Below are 15,988 nucleotides of genomic sequence, written 5' to 3'. Positions count from 1 at the left end.
TAAGACCTAAAACTTTAAAAATCCTAGAATAAAACCTAGGAAATGCCCTTCTCAACATTGGCTCGAGCAAAGAATTTTTTTTTACTAAGTCTCCAAAAGCAGTTGCAAATAAAAGTTGGCAAGTGGGACTGATTAATGAGCCTCAGCAAAACAACAAGACAGAGTAAACAGACAACCTACAGAATGGGAGAAAATTTTTGGTAGCGACGCATCTGACAAACATCTAGTATCCAGAATCTACAGGGAACTTAAATCCATGAGCAAAAACCCACCCCATCCTTTTTTTTCTATTAAAAAGCAGAAAAAGGATATGAACAGGTATTTCTTAAAAGACATACAAGTGGCCAGTAACCATATGAAAAAATGTTCATTATCACTACTCAGCAGAGAAATGCAAATCAAAACCACAATGAGATACCATCTCACACCAGTCAGAACGACTATGATTAAAAAGTCAAAAAGCAGATACTGGTGAGGTTGTAGGGAAAAGGGAATGCTTACGTACTGTTGGCGGGAATATAAATTAGAGCAGCTACTGTGGAAAGCAGTTTCGAGATTTTTCAAAAAACTTAATGTAGTGCTACCATTGGCCCAGCAATCCCCTTACGGGGTATACACCGAAAGGAAAATAAATCATTCCACCACAAAGGCACATGAACTCTTATGTTTACTGCAGCCCTATGCACAATAGCAAAAAAAAAAAAAAAAAAAGGAATCAACCCACGTCGATTCCATGGTGCCTATATACCACATCCATGATGGACTAGATAAAGAAGATGTGGTATATATGCACCACGGAATACTATGCAGCTATAAAGAACAAAATCATGTCCTTTACATCAACATGAATGCAACTGGAGGCTATTATCCTAAGTAAATTTACACAGAAACAGAAAACCAAATACCACATGTTCTCACTTGAAAGTGGGAGCTAAACATTGCATACATATGAACATAAAGATGAGAACAGACACAACTAGAGTGGGGATGGAGGGAGGCGCGTGTAGGTTGAAAAATCACCTGTTGCATTCTACGCTCATTATTGGGTGATGGGATCCGTACTTAAACTTCAGTATCAACCAAAATACCCATGGAACAAACCTGTACATATACTCCCAAATCTAAAATAAAAGTTGAAATTATTTAAAAAAAAATAGTATGTCCTCATAGGGATAATGTCAATCCTCAGGACATGATGTTTATTCAAAAGATACATAAATAAAATTATATTCAACCTGATAATGTGCTCATTTCTTTTGTAGTTTCTTTAATAGATGATACCATAGGAAAAGAGGGCAGTCTAAACTGTGTATTACATCAAAAACATTTCAACCCCTAAGACTTTTAAGTATTTAGAAAGCACTATGATATGTTTATACACATGTCACCCTAGCTAAAAACCCACGAAGTCCGGATTTCTATTTTAAATTTCCTAATAAATACTCTTTCAGATACCTATGCTGCTCATACACAAATTTTGGTTTTTAAAGAGTTCAGAAATGCAAAGAATAATAGAAAAACTGATAGGTTTGTGGACATATCAAATCATATAGGGACTTGATATTAATTATAAAAAGGTCTGTGGCAGGAAACAAGCGACTGTCCTTTGCTCCTCAGAGCACATTTTCCCTGTGTGTTCTTCTCTTTTTGCTAGAAAATTCTTTACTTCTCAATAACCTCATATTTTTTCTACAACTCAGCGAGAAATGGTCCCATCAAAGAAAAACCACAGAATTAACTTGCTTAAAAACATAATGCTGGAAAACTTGATGGAGCTGTAAATCTTGGTGTATCAATGGAAAAGGCAAAGACCCTGGAAGAGACAGTATCAACAGATGCCCTTTAAAAAATGTTAAAGGAAGCTTTGGAACGAATGGAAAGGTAATATATGTCAGTGTACAATACCTATGCAGAAGTTTCATCTAAGTCAGGCTTTGAGTGCACCCCTGATTCTTGTAGCAGAGAGAGTATGTTATATGACAATAAAATATCTGAAGACTCTGTCCCCAGAATTTTCCATCTCTCTTTGCCGCGTGGAATTACAACAAACACTATGGCTTCGCAGGGATGGATTAAAGCACCCTGACAAGGGTGAAGGACAGCTCCACTTTATATGCAATTCCACAGAAAACTACCCCGTCCGCTTTTGGAAGAAATATATTTGCAAGTATACAAACACATCCCAGAAACAGAAAAAAGTTAAAATCTTCTTCAAACCAGAACATTTCTTTAGAAGTTTGTTTACAAAGGGCTTTTATGTATTTCCCATTTGACTTAAATGAATCTTAAGACTAAAACGAAATTACAAAAATGGCAACACAGAGACTTACTCCGTCTTTTTCCAACATCTCCTTTCGAAGTTGCTGCTTCATTTAGAAGAACCATCCCCATGGTGATAGCGGCATCTGCAGTAGTTGTCAAGGAAGCCATAGACAATAGATGTGAATAAAATCTGTTAATTTTTCTGGCTCTGAACACAATGTTCCAGAATGGTTAAATTATAAGTGCACAAAGAGGTAAATAAAATCAATTATCTTTATAATAAAGATAAAATTACCATTCTTTGCGTGAGCAAATATGCCATAATTTTAAAAAAATTTATAACAAAGTTCAATTTGTGATATATTGAGAAGCTAATGCTAAAGGTTCTTAAATTCCAGGGTTTTCATAGCACATATAAACTATATGGACTCTCAAAACCAGTTACAACATTTCACATTATACATAAAGATATGTACTGCTTATAGACATGATGACTCATGTCATTGACACATTTCATTTTCATTGTGTGCACACAGCTTTTTCTTCTCAATGTGTTTTTTCATAGATTTTGTTTAGCTGAAATCTTTATGAAGCTCAGGTGTCATGTTACTTGAAAATCTGGGGCTATAAAATTAAAAATCTTACAAAAGCAAATGAGCACATTATAATAAAACAATTTAATGAATCTAGCAGGACCCTGAGGCTAGTCAGCTAACTGATACCTTAAGAATGAGATCACAAAATTACTTTTGTATTGAATACCTGCTTCCAACAGGATGGATATATTCATGCTATGTTGAATAATGCCAGAATTAAGAAAATGATGGGAAATTTTCACCTTCATAAAAACATTCTTTGCCATGTTATTACAACATTTTTGACATCATCGACTCTTAAGTTTTTAGAACTCATCAATTCTGAAAATATATTTATTACGTATTTTGCCCAAGCGATTAATGGATTAAAAATTGAAGAGAAAAATAAAACAATTCAGGCCAGAACTTCCTCAATTTGCTTAATTTCATTATGATTCCATTGTATTTGTTTCTACTGCTATTTGCGTATAAACAGCATCAATAAATCTCCTGTGTTGGATCTATCAACAAAAGCTCAAAGGATAATATTGGGCAATATACGATCAAGTGGAGGAGGTGTGAGAAAATTCTGCAGAGAACATTTCCTCTGAGTCTTTGAAATTCTGATTATTTATAATGCTCATATTTGAGTCCATCTTCATGACCGTATTATCCAACTTCTGGATAATGATAAATGCCTGACTTCTCTATTAAGGCATTTATGCTTCCATGACCTCTCTATACAAATGGTTTTCAAACTATTGTATTTGTTTTATCATTGGAACTCTTTCTAGGAAAAAGGAAAATGAAAACCTGTTTGGAAGCCTAACATATACAAGCGAAAAAGCCCCTGCCACCCCTGCACAGTGTCACCCCTCCCCACCACACACATACATACCATAGACCAGCGCTAAACTTCTAGAGATCCCTGCTACACAGCTTGAAAAACACGGAAACTTTTATGAAATTCCTGCCTTTCAATCATGTAGCAGTAGCCTGAAAAGAATATTTTAAGAGAATGACTGTTTTGTATTCTTGAAGTATTTTGGACCATCTACTTGTATACATTACCCTGAATCCATAGACATTGGACATTGTTAACAACATGATAAAAATTAAAAACTTGTTTCACTAAAACTGTTCTTATCAGTTTTCTGGAACAGATAGATGTGACTGATATGGATCCTTAACAAGGAGTTATTGAGTTTCCCCTTTAATCATTTTTTCTGTAATACCTTTTATATTCATGCATAAATTTTTATCTACACATTTAAATACACATATTTAATAATTCAAATAGAACTGCAGATTATTTTACTATGACTTTTTAAATTTTTAAAAAAATTTTTAGAGACAGAGTTTCACTTTGTAGCCCAGGCTGCAGTGCAGTGGCAGGATCTTGACTCACTGCAATCTCTGCCTCCCAGGTTCAAGCAGTTCTCATGCCTCAGCGTCCCAAGTGGCTGGGATCACAGGAGTGCACCACCATGCCTGGATAGATTTACTACTTTAGTAGAGATGGGGTTTCACCATGTTGGCCAGGCTGGTCTTGAACTCCTGGCCTCAAGTGATCTGCCTGCCTCGGTCTCACAAAGTGCTAGGATTATAGTTGTGGGCCACCGTGCCCAGCTGCTATGACATTTTTAACTATTCAAAACATAAATGGCATTTAAGGTGAATTTATGTAGACATTAAAAGGAAAACATACATTCATCTTATGATTCCATTTGCTAAGCAGCTTCCTCTATTCCATTAATGAATCATGGGGGAAATGGCAGTATTTCTATTACTGGGGAAAATAAAGCCTACAAAATAAAATGCATGACAATTTTAATGGGAGTAAAGCCATATGTTAACATGTTCTTACGGTCCAATTTTATACACACAAATGCACATGTACACAAATATATGTATCGGTTCATACACAAAGACATGAACTCAGGGAAAAGTATATTTTACTGGGCATTAACTATGGTCACCCAAGTATAAGATGTCCCTATAAATGTATCTTCCTAACATTTTTACTACTGTCTCTCCGTATTATTACAATGTTGAAAACTATCAGTAACATGTTTCTCATTTCAATCGCTTACATTAAATCAATGTGGTAACAGAAAATTATGTATATTTTCGTAAGAGTATAGCATATTTTATTGCTTTATCTTACTGATGGCATTTGTTTCCAAATGCTTGCTACTACAAATATTCCTGCAAAGAATATATTTTCACAGGTCTCCTAGTGTATATGCGCGATATATTCTCTATGGTCCACAACCAGAAGTGGAATTTTTCAGAGGTTCAGTAAGTGTATTTTCAAATTTGTTAGGTATAATCATACTGTTCTCTAAAAAGAGCAATGTTCAGGTTTTCTTACATTTCACTAACACAATACTACCCAATTATTGGTTTTATCAAACTGGTAAGGAAAGAGTTGTATCAATAGCTTCTGACTTGGTTCTGAGCATTTTTTGATATGTTCATTCCTCTTTTTTTGGTTTAGTCTTTGGTACACTGCTTTTTTTTTTTTTTGCCCATTTTTCCAAAAGCATAGTTGCTTTTTCTTATTAACTTGGAGGACAATATTTTTTTTTTCTAGATAGGAATTGACTGAAGTATTGCATTCCGATTCTCCTTTATAGTTTGTATTTTAAATTAATTTGTCATGTAGGAAGCTTTAATTTTAATGTGGCCAAATTTATTCATCTTTTCCTTTATGAGTTTTGGTGCTTGTTTCCTGCTTTAGAAATTAAATCTTCCTCCTAGGATTCTAGCCTTTTTTCCTCATACCTTCAAAGCAAGTCAGGTAATAAGGAGATCTTTGAACCTGTTATTCCCACTGCCTGAGGTACTTTTCCCTGGGATGGCCATGTAATTTACTCCCTCACTTCCACCGGGTCTCTGTTCAAATGCAGTCTTGTTAGAGAAGCCTCTTCTCACCTTTATTCTGATTTTTTTTCTTTAACACTGTTTTTTAAAGAAATTTCAGATTGTATACATTTTACAGTTCACTGTCTTTGTTCTAGCACTACAATTTTAGCTCCAAAAGGGCAAGAACTTTGTTTCATCCACTGTCCTACCCAGTACCAACAATTCTTTGATGTAGATATTATCATCTGTTTACAAATAAGGAAACTGAAGCCCAGAGAAGTTTAAACAACTTGCTCAAAGTCACAAAACTAAAGAGTGAAAGATGCAAAGCAAAAAAGCACAAAAGTAATGAAGTAAGATGTCAGGATTAAATGAAAATGATAACAAGCATTAGGCAAAGAACAGAATTGCTAGCCCAGTTTCAGCATGAAACATCTTTATGCTGAGCATAAAAATCTTTTTCATAAAGCACAGAGCATTCAAATACATTTTACTACTCCATAAATATATTCTAGATTTTACAAATAAGTTTGCAATAACTTACAAAATTGCCATTTCAAACATGTCTATGATTTTACCTTTATATCACTTATGTTTCACACTGCTTTAAATCACATTTTTATAATTTACTATTTTTGTTAGGAGCAAATGCAGTAACAATATAGTATTTTTCAAATTATACAACTTAAAAAAATACGCAAACTCCCTATCAACAGGGCAGAAAGGGACCAGAAACACCAAGTCTAACATCAAAATTTTAAGATTTCAGCATGTCAAAAACCTCAGCAAATCATCATTTATCATTAATTATATGTGCCAGAAGTATGCCCATGAACTCCACTCCTATAAAGATATTCCCAAATAAGACAAAATACAAAATACTAAAAAACTTAATATACATACAAAAATCTATTTTAGAACAATTTACATAGTAAAAAATTAAAATGTAAATGTCTATAACATATGGGACATTTTTGTAATAGGTTAACTAGCCATATAAAAAATTCACAAAAATTCTTAATAACAAAGCAAGATATATTAATAGTAATTTTGTCACCATACCAAATGAAAAGATGTATATGTATGTATAATACATAGAAAACTATGTATAAAACCTTGACTCCTTTGAAACAAATACAAAGAAATGATTGCAGGGAATGAAAGATAAAAACAGTAACTGTTCATGGGTGAGTTAATAAAATTGTGGATTTTTGTTTTCTTTATTGACCACAGCCTACAGAGCAGAAACTGGCAAACTTTTTCAGTAAAGGGTCACAAAGTAAATATTTTCCAGCTATGCAAGTCATATGGAGTTTGTTGCTATTACTCAACTCTGTTGTTGTAGTGCAAAAGTAGTCACAGGCAATATATAAATGAATGGCTGTTTCTGTGTCCCAATAAAACTTTATTTACAAAAATAGCAGGCAGGATGGATTGGGCCTGAACTGGTCCTAGTTTGCCAACCCCTGCTGTAAAGGTTTTAAGGTGGTATCAAAAACACTGTATACCATTATGTCTCACTGGAATTTAGCTTTCTTCTTACTTCACAATTTTTAAAAATGCAAGAATTTAGTAAACATTTGTGCACACAACCTTAAAGTGGGAATTTTAAAGCAAAGGGATTACCAGACATAGGTTATATACAACCTCAAGGTAAAATGTTTTGTTAGAAATCAGCAGGGTCAGTAAATAACTATGATCTCTTCCTCATAATGTTTCTTGCAAAAGTGAGTTTTCTAAGCTTTAACAAGAAAAGAGCAGTGAGCCGTTTAAAAACCTGATGGCTGAAATTAAGACATATGAATTATACTAAAATGGCTTTAAGCTTGCTAACCCTCCCTATTACTTAAAGATGTATGTTTTAACTCAAGGCCTTTAAGAGTTGAGAATCATTTGGCTTAAATTTCATTGTATTAACTCAAACATTTTCGGCTGAAAAAGAGACTGCATAATACTTACCATTTGGGGAAAATTACATTTGTAATGTAAAAATCTTCCTTTTTATACAGAGGAAGAAGCTAGATGATCATCTCTCAGTGTTCTTACGTGGCATTGAGTGGAAGGCCGAATGATTAATGAAAGACCCTCCAAATCTGACAAGATTCTACTTCTGACGAAAAAGAATGTTATTCTTTTTGGTCATTAAATTGATGGGTGTAGCCATCTAGCTGTGCCTCAGTGAAATATCCCAACATTAAAAGAAAATAACAGACGGACCTCTACCCTTTATCCTATACACACATACTTTGGCCTAGTTTTTGTATTACTTTGCACATTTTTATTAATATCATAGCAATATATATTTAAACTACTGTGCACACTACAGTTTCTTTGCTGATCCTGTTGATCATTTTCCTACGCTTAGTCAAAATATTGACATGATCCCACATAAAAAAGCTGCTATTTGTGGAAATTACATACAATACCCAGAGGCACTAAGCATTCTACGGAGATAGTAACAAATACATTTACAAAACATTATAATCCCTTCTCAAATGCATATGATAAGTTTTCTGTTGCTCCTAGGAATGGACTCAAGATGTTTTCAATTTAAAGATAAATGTAAATAGACGTTGAAAAAACTGTTAGCACATTATAGAAGACTTAAAGGAATCTAAATCTAAAATTTTCAACTTGCATCTATCATTAATTTTTTTCTATAGTATGTTTCTCCTTGGATATAACATATTAAAAGCAATGTTTTCACTATATGATAGACTAGAAACATGCCAAATGAAATCATATTATTTCATAATAAATGGAAAAAAATGTTTTGCTCATAGAAAATGCAGTGTGATCTTTATAAGAATAAACATTTTAAATTGCTGGTATAACCTTTACTTTTATATAAATAATTTTACTTCCAACTAATATTTATTTCATGTCATTTTCTTGAGATCCTCTAACTTAAAAAACATGTGGAGAATTATAGGGCAGTGGCAGGTCAGAGATTAGGTAGTTGACACTAAAGCTGATCCTAGAACTCAGGTGTTCTGTATCCACTCATACAGAGAGAGCATATCTTGGTGAATTCAGTGGGAACATTACTGTCTATGGAAACTAATTTGATCTGATTGAAATTTTAAATAAATTTTTAAATGACATTAGTTCTGCCCCTCCAGGACTGCCTACGGATAGAAAAAAAAAGGCAGATTAGTTAGGACAATAAAATCATACATTTCTGCAAACGTTTCTCTAAATATGAAATGAAGGTGCCTTTTTATTTTGGAAAACTACTACTTGTAATTACATGTCTGCTTTATTGTGCCATATTTATAGGTGTAGTAAGAAAAGCAGATTTCAGGTTATCTCATTAAAATCATACCTGAGGTTTTGAATTTTAAGAACATTCTATAATCAAAACCATATCCGACCTTAATTTTATCACTGGATCACCACAACAGAAACTCTCTACTCTGGGAAATTATATAAAGAGTTTTAGGCCGGGCACGGTGGCTCACGCTTGTAATCCCAGCACTTTGGGAGGCCAAGGCAGGTGGATCACAAGATCAGGAGATCGAGACCATCCTGGCTAACATGGTGAAACCCTGTCTCTATTTAAAAAATAAATTAGCTGGGCATGGTGGCGGGCGCTTATAGTCCCAGCTATCCAGGAGGCTGAGGCAGGAGAATGGCGTGAACCCGGGAGGTGGAGCTTGCAGTAAGCCAAGATCACGCCACTGCACTCCAGCCTGGGCGACAGAGACTCCGTCTAAAAAAAAAAAAAAAAAAAAAGTTTTAAACATAATTTCATATACATACTAAATCTTCCAACTATGGTTTCAAAAACTGCATATTTGCACTTCATGATATTCCACTTAAGATCCATGTGCCTCAAGCCTGAGTCTTACTGAATTGTGGACATTTGAAAACTTTTAAGAACATAATTGTAACTTAAGAATTACTGGCACTTTCATTTGTTGTGTGTCTTCCTCTACCTTTAGACTGTAAATGCCACACCATCAGACATCTTGTGGGGTTTTGTGACTTTTGTACCTCAGCACCTGGCACATATGCCTCCGTGTATGTGTGTATTTATATTTACATATGCCCCACACATATTTGTTTTTACACTGCCAGACGATGTTTTATTCTATACAAAAATATGATAGAGTAACTCAAGGAATATGGGCGGGCGCGGTGGCTCACGCCTGTAATCCTAGCGCATCACGAGGTCAGGAGATCGAGACCATCCTGGCTAACATGGTGAAACCCCGTCTCTACTAAAAACCCAACAACAACAACAAAAAATTAGCCGGGCGTGGTGGCGGGCGCCTGTAGTCCCAGCAACTTGGGGGGCTGAGGCAGGAGAATGGAGTGAACCCGGGAGGTGGAGCTTACAGTGAGCCCAGATCGCTGCCACCGCACTCCAACCTGGGAGACAGCGAGACTTCATCTCAAAAAATAAAAATAAAAATAAAAAATAAAATCAACATATCCACTGTATCTTTATTAAAATGATCTTTTCAGATGTATACAACAAATACACACAATATACAGTTTGGTTAGAATATTATTGGTCTATTCACAGAGGTTTTGATTTATTGGCAAAGTATTACTAAGTAGAAAAACAATGCGTTTACAGTTTTAAGCTCTTGACTCTTCAACTGATTGGCTTTATCATCTTAAGCAATTTAAACAAATTCAACCAATAATGAGGCCTAATCAATCTTAGGAACTTTTCTGGGCTAAACATTCCCCTCCAAACCTTGTCTTCCTCCATATTTCTATCCTACAACACATAGCTGAACTTCAGAATCATCTCTGATTTCTGTTCTTGAATCTTACTTGTGACATTTATTATCAATTTTGATTCTTCTTCCTCTCAAACAGCAGCTGAGTCACTCATCCATTCCTTTACTTAGGTTCATCCTTGAGGATAAACCATTGCCAGCAGCCAGAACGACTGCCAGCGATTCCTGCTTCCTTTGCTCTGCCTTCTCTACCCTATCCTTAATATTGTTACTGGAGCAAACCTCCATTGGCTTTCTGTTCCCTAAACAGGCATGACGCCACTATTTCCCTTTCCACAGCCAAATTTATCAAGAAGACATGTGGGGCTCAACCTCGTAATACTTCAGAAAGAATTCATAGGTTACCCAATGCCAAATATGTAAAATTGGCATATTAATTGCACTGCATCTACCACCTGTAGCTAAGATTCAAATTTCTCAGCAAGGTTTTCATTGTTCAGCCTAATCAAATTTTCACCAATCTCTTCAAAATGTGTATTCCAGCTTTGATGTATTTATCTTCCTGAAATAAAGAGTATTCACTCTCATTTTATGATTGTGTACCTGCTGTATCTTCTACCAAAATAGCTTCCTCACTCATTTCTCTGTCTCTGAAACTCCTTTTTTTACTTCCACATCCAGCTGAAAAGTCAGTGCCAATTCTCTAGATAAGGAGTTAGCTACTCTCTTGCTACTTCCTTTGCATATTTGTCTCACTGTATTTTAAGTATTTTTCTGTCATCCTACCTTTCTGTAAACAGCAAATATCTCATTCACATTTGCATTAGGTGGTGAAAATATTAAAAAAGGAAAAATAAGTGAAATAAAAATGAATTTACTTGCAAAAACATCAAGTCCTATGTAAGTTACTTTTAGATGATTTACATATATTCCATATGAAAATATAATGTTTCTTATTTTTTCATATAGTTTTCTCTCAAAGACGACTTAAGATTGTTCTTTATTTAAATAAGGTACTGAAAAAATAAAACACTACTGATATGGAGACAATTTTATTCTTAGTAAATATCAATCTGTAACCTATGATACAAAATAACTCCATCTGTTTTCTCCTAGGTTTTTTCAGCAAATCTTTCTATATAGCAACTGCATCTAATAATCTGACTTACTAAATTAGGACGAGAAATCCAAAAGATAGAAATGTTCTCTCTACAGATAAATGAAAAGTAATCATCTGGTATTTGTAACTTTTTGCCTGAAGAAAAAAAAAATACACAAATGACAAAAAAAAAATAGATTGTTCAAAAAGCAGCAGTAGACTGTCAAATGAAACTAGAATCAGAAATTATTGATTTTTTTTTTTTTTTTTTTTTTTGAGACCGGGTCTCACTCTGTCACCCAGATTGGAGTGTAGTGTGTGATCACAGCTCACTAAAGCCTTGATCTCCCGGGTTCAAGTGATCCTCCTGCCTCCGCCTCCCAAGTATCTAGAACCATAGGTGTATGCCATCACATCTGGCTAATTTTGTAATTTTTTGTAGAGACAGCATTCCCCCTAATGTTGCCCAGGCTGGTGTCAAACTCCTCAGCTACAGTGACTGGCCAGCGAAAGTGCTGGGATTGCAGGCATGAACCACTGTGCCTGGACTTCTTTTAAAGTTTTACTGATAATGAGTCCAGCATTTTAAAAGAATTTTTCTCTTTCTTAGTACCAGATATGTCTAAAATAAAAAAACACAGGAAAAATGAAGCAACAAATAATGACTATTACCAAAAAGAGAATGGGGCTTTTCTTTTATGTATCACTGTTAAGATCTATATGAAAAAATTCATACTGCTTGTGAAATTTCTTTGAATCCTAAATCTCGGCTTGATGCCAATGATCCATGAAATGAAACCTTGGAGAATTCCTGCCATACAATAAAATTATGATCTCAACACAGCTTTTCATCCTTCTGCTCAGTATTCCTGATGTGTTTCAATAAACTCATCACTTTATCTAGATAAAGTATACTGCTGAAATGCTACATCATGGATTGAAACAAGTTAGGAAAAAAAAAAAAAAGAAACTACAATAATTCAATAAATGAGAGTTAAAAACTTACCTGCAACAAATGCTTTATGTTTCTATCAATTTGCTTTAATGTTAACATATTTTGCTCCCTGAATATCTTTAAATAATAAGTTGAGAGTAAATACAGCTTTGCCCTTATTTTTTAATAGGGAGGAGTGGGTATGTCTACAAACATATACAGATACTTCCTTTTCTCACCGAAGGCCCCTCTGATGTGCAGAAAGCATTACTCTCTTACCGTATTAAAGCTGGTGTGCAGAAATTCGGTATTTGTTGAAAAATATAGCAAAATTTGTATTTCCGATTCCAGTCTGTGAGACAAACTAGAGCCAAACAAGTACTCCTCATAGTAGTTTCTTAATTTTGAAACCATAAAGCATACAGGCAAGTAAACAAATGTAAGCAAGAAATGGGCTGCAGATATGCCCAATTTCATGTATGTATCCAAACATGCATAATCAAGGGTGGAAGAAATAAAAATGTTGAGAATTGAGACATAGGAAGAAGACGGTCAGTGTTGTTCAATGAGTTTTAGAAAGGTATCTTTTAGTTCTCCTGCAATATAAAGGAGATTTATAATCATTTTCTTCTCAACTTCATGTCCTTCATTTTCATTAAACCTTGAAAAACTGCATTTTTATTACAAGTTATATGATTTAATGGGTTCAAAAATTTTGCTCTAGAAAAATTAAGTCATTTCACTGTTTACAGTTCAAGTTTTAGAATTTTGATAAGTTTTATTAGAAGATGATTTTTTTTTTCGGTCATCTACACCTTTGTCAAAAGCTAGGTGTATTCGTTCTCATGCTGCTAATAAAGACATACATGAGCTTGGGTAATTTATAAGGAAACAAAGGGTTAATGGACTCACAGTTCCACATGGCTGCGGAGGCCTCACAATCATGGTGAAAGGCCCATCGTACATGGCAGCAGGCAAGAGAGAGCACGTGCAGGGGAACGACCCTTTATGATACCATCAGATCTCATGAGACTTACTATCATGAGAACAGCATGGGAAAACCCACCCCCATAATTCAGTTACCTCCCAATGGGTCCCTTCCATGACATGTGGGTATTATTACAATTCAAGGTCAGATTTAGGTGGGGACACACAGCCAAACAATATCACTAGGAATCAACCCACATATATGTGTTTATGCATATTATCTGTGGCCACCAAAGTTCCGAGTAAGAAAGAAGGAAAAACAGAGAGAGGAATAAACCAACTAGCCTTTTGTGATTATTGGATGCTTAATGTGTGCTAGCTCATTTTCTTCACACAAAAATGCCGTGTGGTTAGTATTGCTAATCCTGATTTTACAAACAAGGAAGACTTTCAGTTTCTCGAGAATTCCAAGCGCTTTAAACATTTTCCATCCCTCTTTCTCCACCATACAGTAATCACTGTATACCACCACTTCATGCAGTGCCTAAAACACAGTAAGCGAATAAAACAGGTTGCTTGAATAAACTGAAGTGGTCAGTCTTTGCTGGTAGATTTTTAAAAATGCATTGTTATGACACAACAAAGTAATAAAATCCAAAAACTTCAGTGTTGTTAAAAAGATTTTTCATCCAGATTAAAAAGCGTAGGCATGACTAACATTCATTCATGAAATTATACATCACACACCATAATAAAGTATTGTACATAAAACTTAAGTACTTGCACAACCAATAGACCATGAAAAAGAAAACTGAATTCTAATTCTAGCTCACGTAGGCTTCCCTAACACAAGCCCTTTGTGGGCTCTAGTTCTCCTACATATAAAATGAGGTTTGGCCTGGACAAATTCTAAGATACTTAAAAGTTTACAGCTTTAGTTATATATAGTACTGGAGAATTTGGTCTAGACTACTTCATTTGAATATGAATCTTAGTAACCAGGATATTAGTAATCAAATTTTATAAAGGACACTAGAGGCACACGTTAAATTCTCATAATGGCTCAATATGTTCAAGCAACACTATGAATTTAAATTTCAAACATTTTTATAAGACTCACACAAACATCAATGTTCCCCCAAAACAGTGTCCAAACTAATTTTATTTCATTCTAAGAATATTCAGATTAGATGCTTAACCTTACCTTTTTCTTATCCTGCTACTATTTCTTATCGTGCTACATTCTTTACCCTTCTAAATCTAAATCATAAATTACATTGTATGATCTGATTCACAACACTTAGTCTGACTCAGTCTGGTATGTTCCAAAAAGGCATGTTGAACCACTCAAAATCTCCTTCTTCTGACATACCATATATTTAAGGGAAGCAGTATGATGATAATCCCTTTTTTAAGCTGCTATTTATACCATAAGGCACTTTTTTCTCACCATTAAGATGCCATAGGGAAAAGCCATATAAATTTCACAAAAAAATCTAGCCAGAGATCATCAATGCAGAGTAAGAGTAATACTTTGAAATTCAACAGTCAGTAAAAAATAAATTATGATCTGTTAATGATACTGAATAGTAACAAATTACTCTGTAGTAGGAAATAATTAACAAAAAAATAAAATTACTCATACAGAACAGCTTAAAATTTAATGTATTTTTAAAATCTTGATATTTACTGCCAGGAAAAATGTCAATTTAATAACATGTAGCTCTGGTTTGCCCTTTTCAATTCATCAATATTTTAAAAGGATACTCAGTACCAGAATAATGTGTGATTCTGCCACAAACTGAGCCTGGCTGCTCCCATGAATGTAGCTCTATAAAAGAAGACAAAGAAACAGAAATTACAGTTTGAGAAAGCCTCATAATTATTTTGTAGTTTTAAGTCATGAAAATAAACAATGGAAAAATCCAATTAGATTTTTACTAATTAAATTTTTATTACTTCCTACTAGGTTCCACTTATTTTAAATAATTATTAGTTAAATGCAATTAGATGACAATGTTGGTTGATGATACTACTGTAAACTGTAGGTGGCATCTTAGTATCAAAAGCAAACAATATAACGTGTTAAGGGATTTATCACAAACATACACACATTAAATATAATTCCTGTAGAATTACTGCAAAAGTACAAAGTAGAACAAAACATTTTTATGATTTTTCATCCTTTAAAATAAGTTAGAAGTGACCAAATGTCTAATCACTACTTCCCACATTATCAAAGTTTTTAAAATAAGGAGTCAGCTTTATAAATGCACATAATTCATTATAGCATTTACATTTTTTCAAAACAAAATTATTAAAATTGTTTTACCCTATTGAGTAGCATACAGTTGATTATAGAAAATCCAACACAAATCTCCATCTAGATTATCTGGTTTCTAAATTGATTCCCATGATTATTTCTGTTGTTAATCTCTCTTATATCAGTTGCTATGCAGTTGTTTTAAATAAACGTCCTTGTCTAAGTTTTCTATTTATATTAAAAAATACTGGAGAAAAAATATAGCAGCTTACAGTACAAATCAATGACTCAACTTTTACATCATTTATGATGTATAATTGTATCATATGCTTCAGATAGTATGCTCACAGTATCTTGTTTTTTCTT

The 15,988-nt window shown here is 34.1% G+C and overlaps 1 protein-coding gene across 5 annotated transcripts in view; it reads right to left on the bottom strand.

Moving 5' to 3' along the window:
- The window catches only part of TUSC3 (tumor suppressor candidate 3), a 309,201-nt gene that overhangs the window by 113,953 nt on the left and 179,260 nt on the right, over positions 1 to 15,988 (bottom strand). For all 5 annotated transcript variants that reach the window (XM_077942417.1, XM_077942416.1, XM_015144789.3 and 2 more), the window contains 2 exon segments: positions 15,127 to 15,190; positions 2,331 to 2,405 (listed from right to left, as the gene is read on the bottom strand). In XM_077942417.1, coding sequence (XP_077798543.1) covers positions 2,331 to 2,405; positions 15,127 to 15,190 — 139 coding nt within the window.

Source organism: Macaca mulatta, chromosome 8 (assembly GCF_049350105.2).
Source record: "Macaca mulatta isolate MMU2019108-1 chromosome 8, T2T-MMU8v2.0, whole genome shotgun sequence".
In the NCBI taxonomy this organism is placed as follows: Eukaryota; Metazoa; Chordata; class Mammalia; order Primates; family Cercopithecidae; genus Macaca; species Macaca mulatta.
Note: the sequence above shows the minus strand (reverse complement) of the source record. Positions and strands in the feature narration are given on the sequence as shown.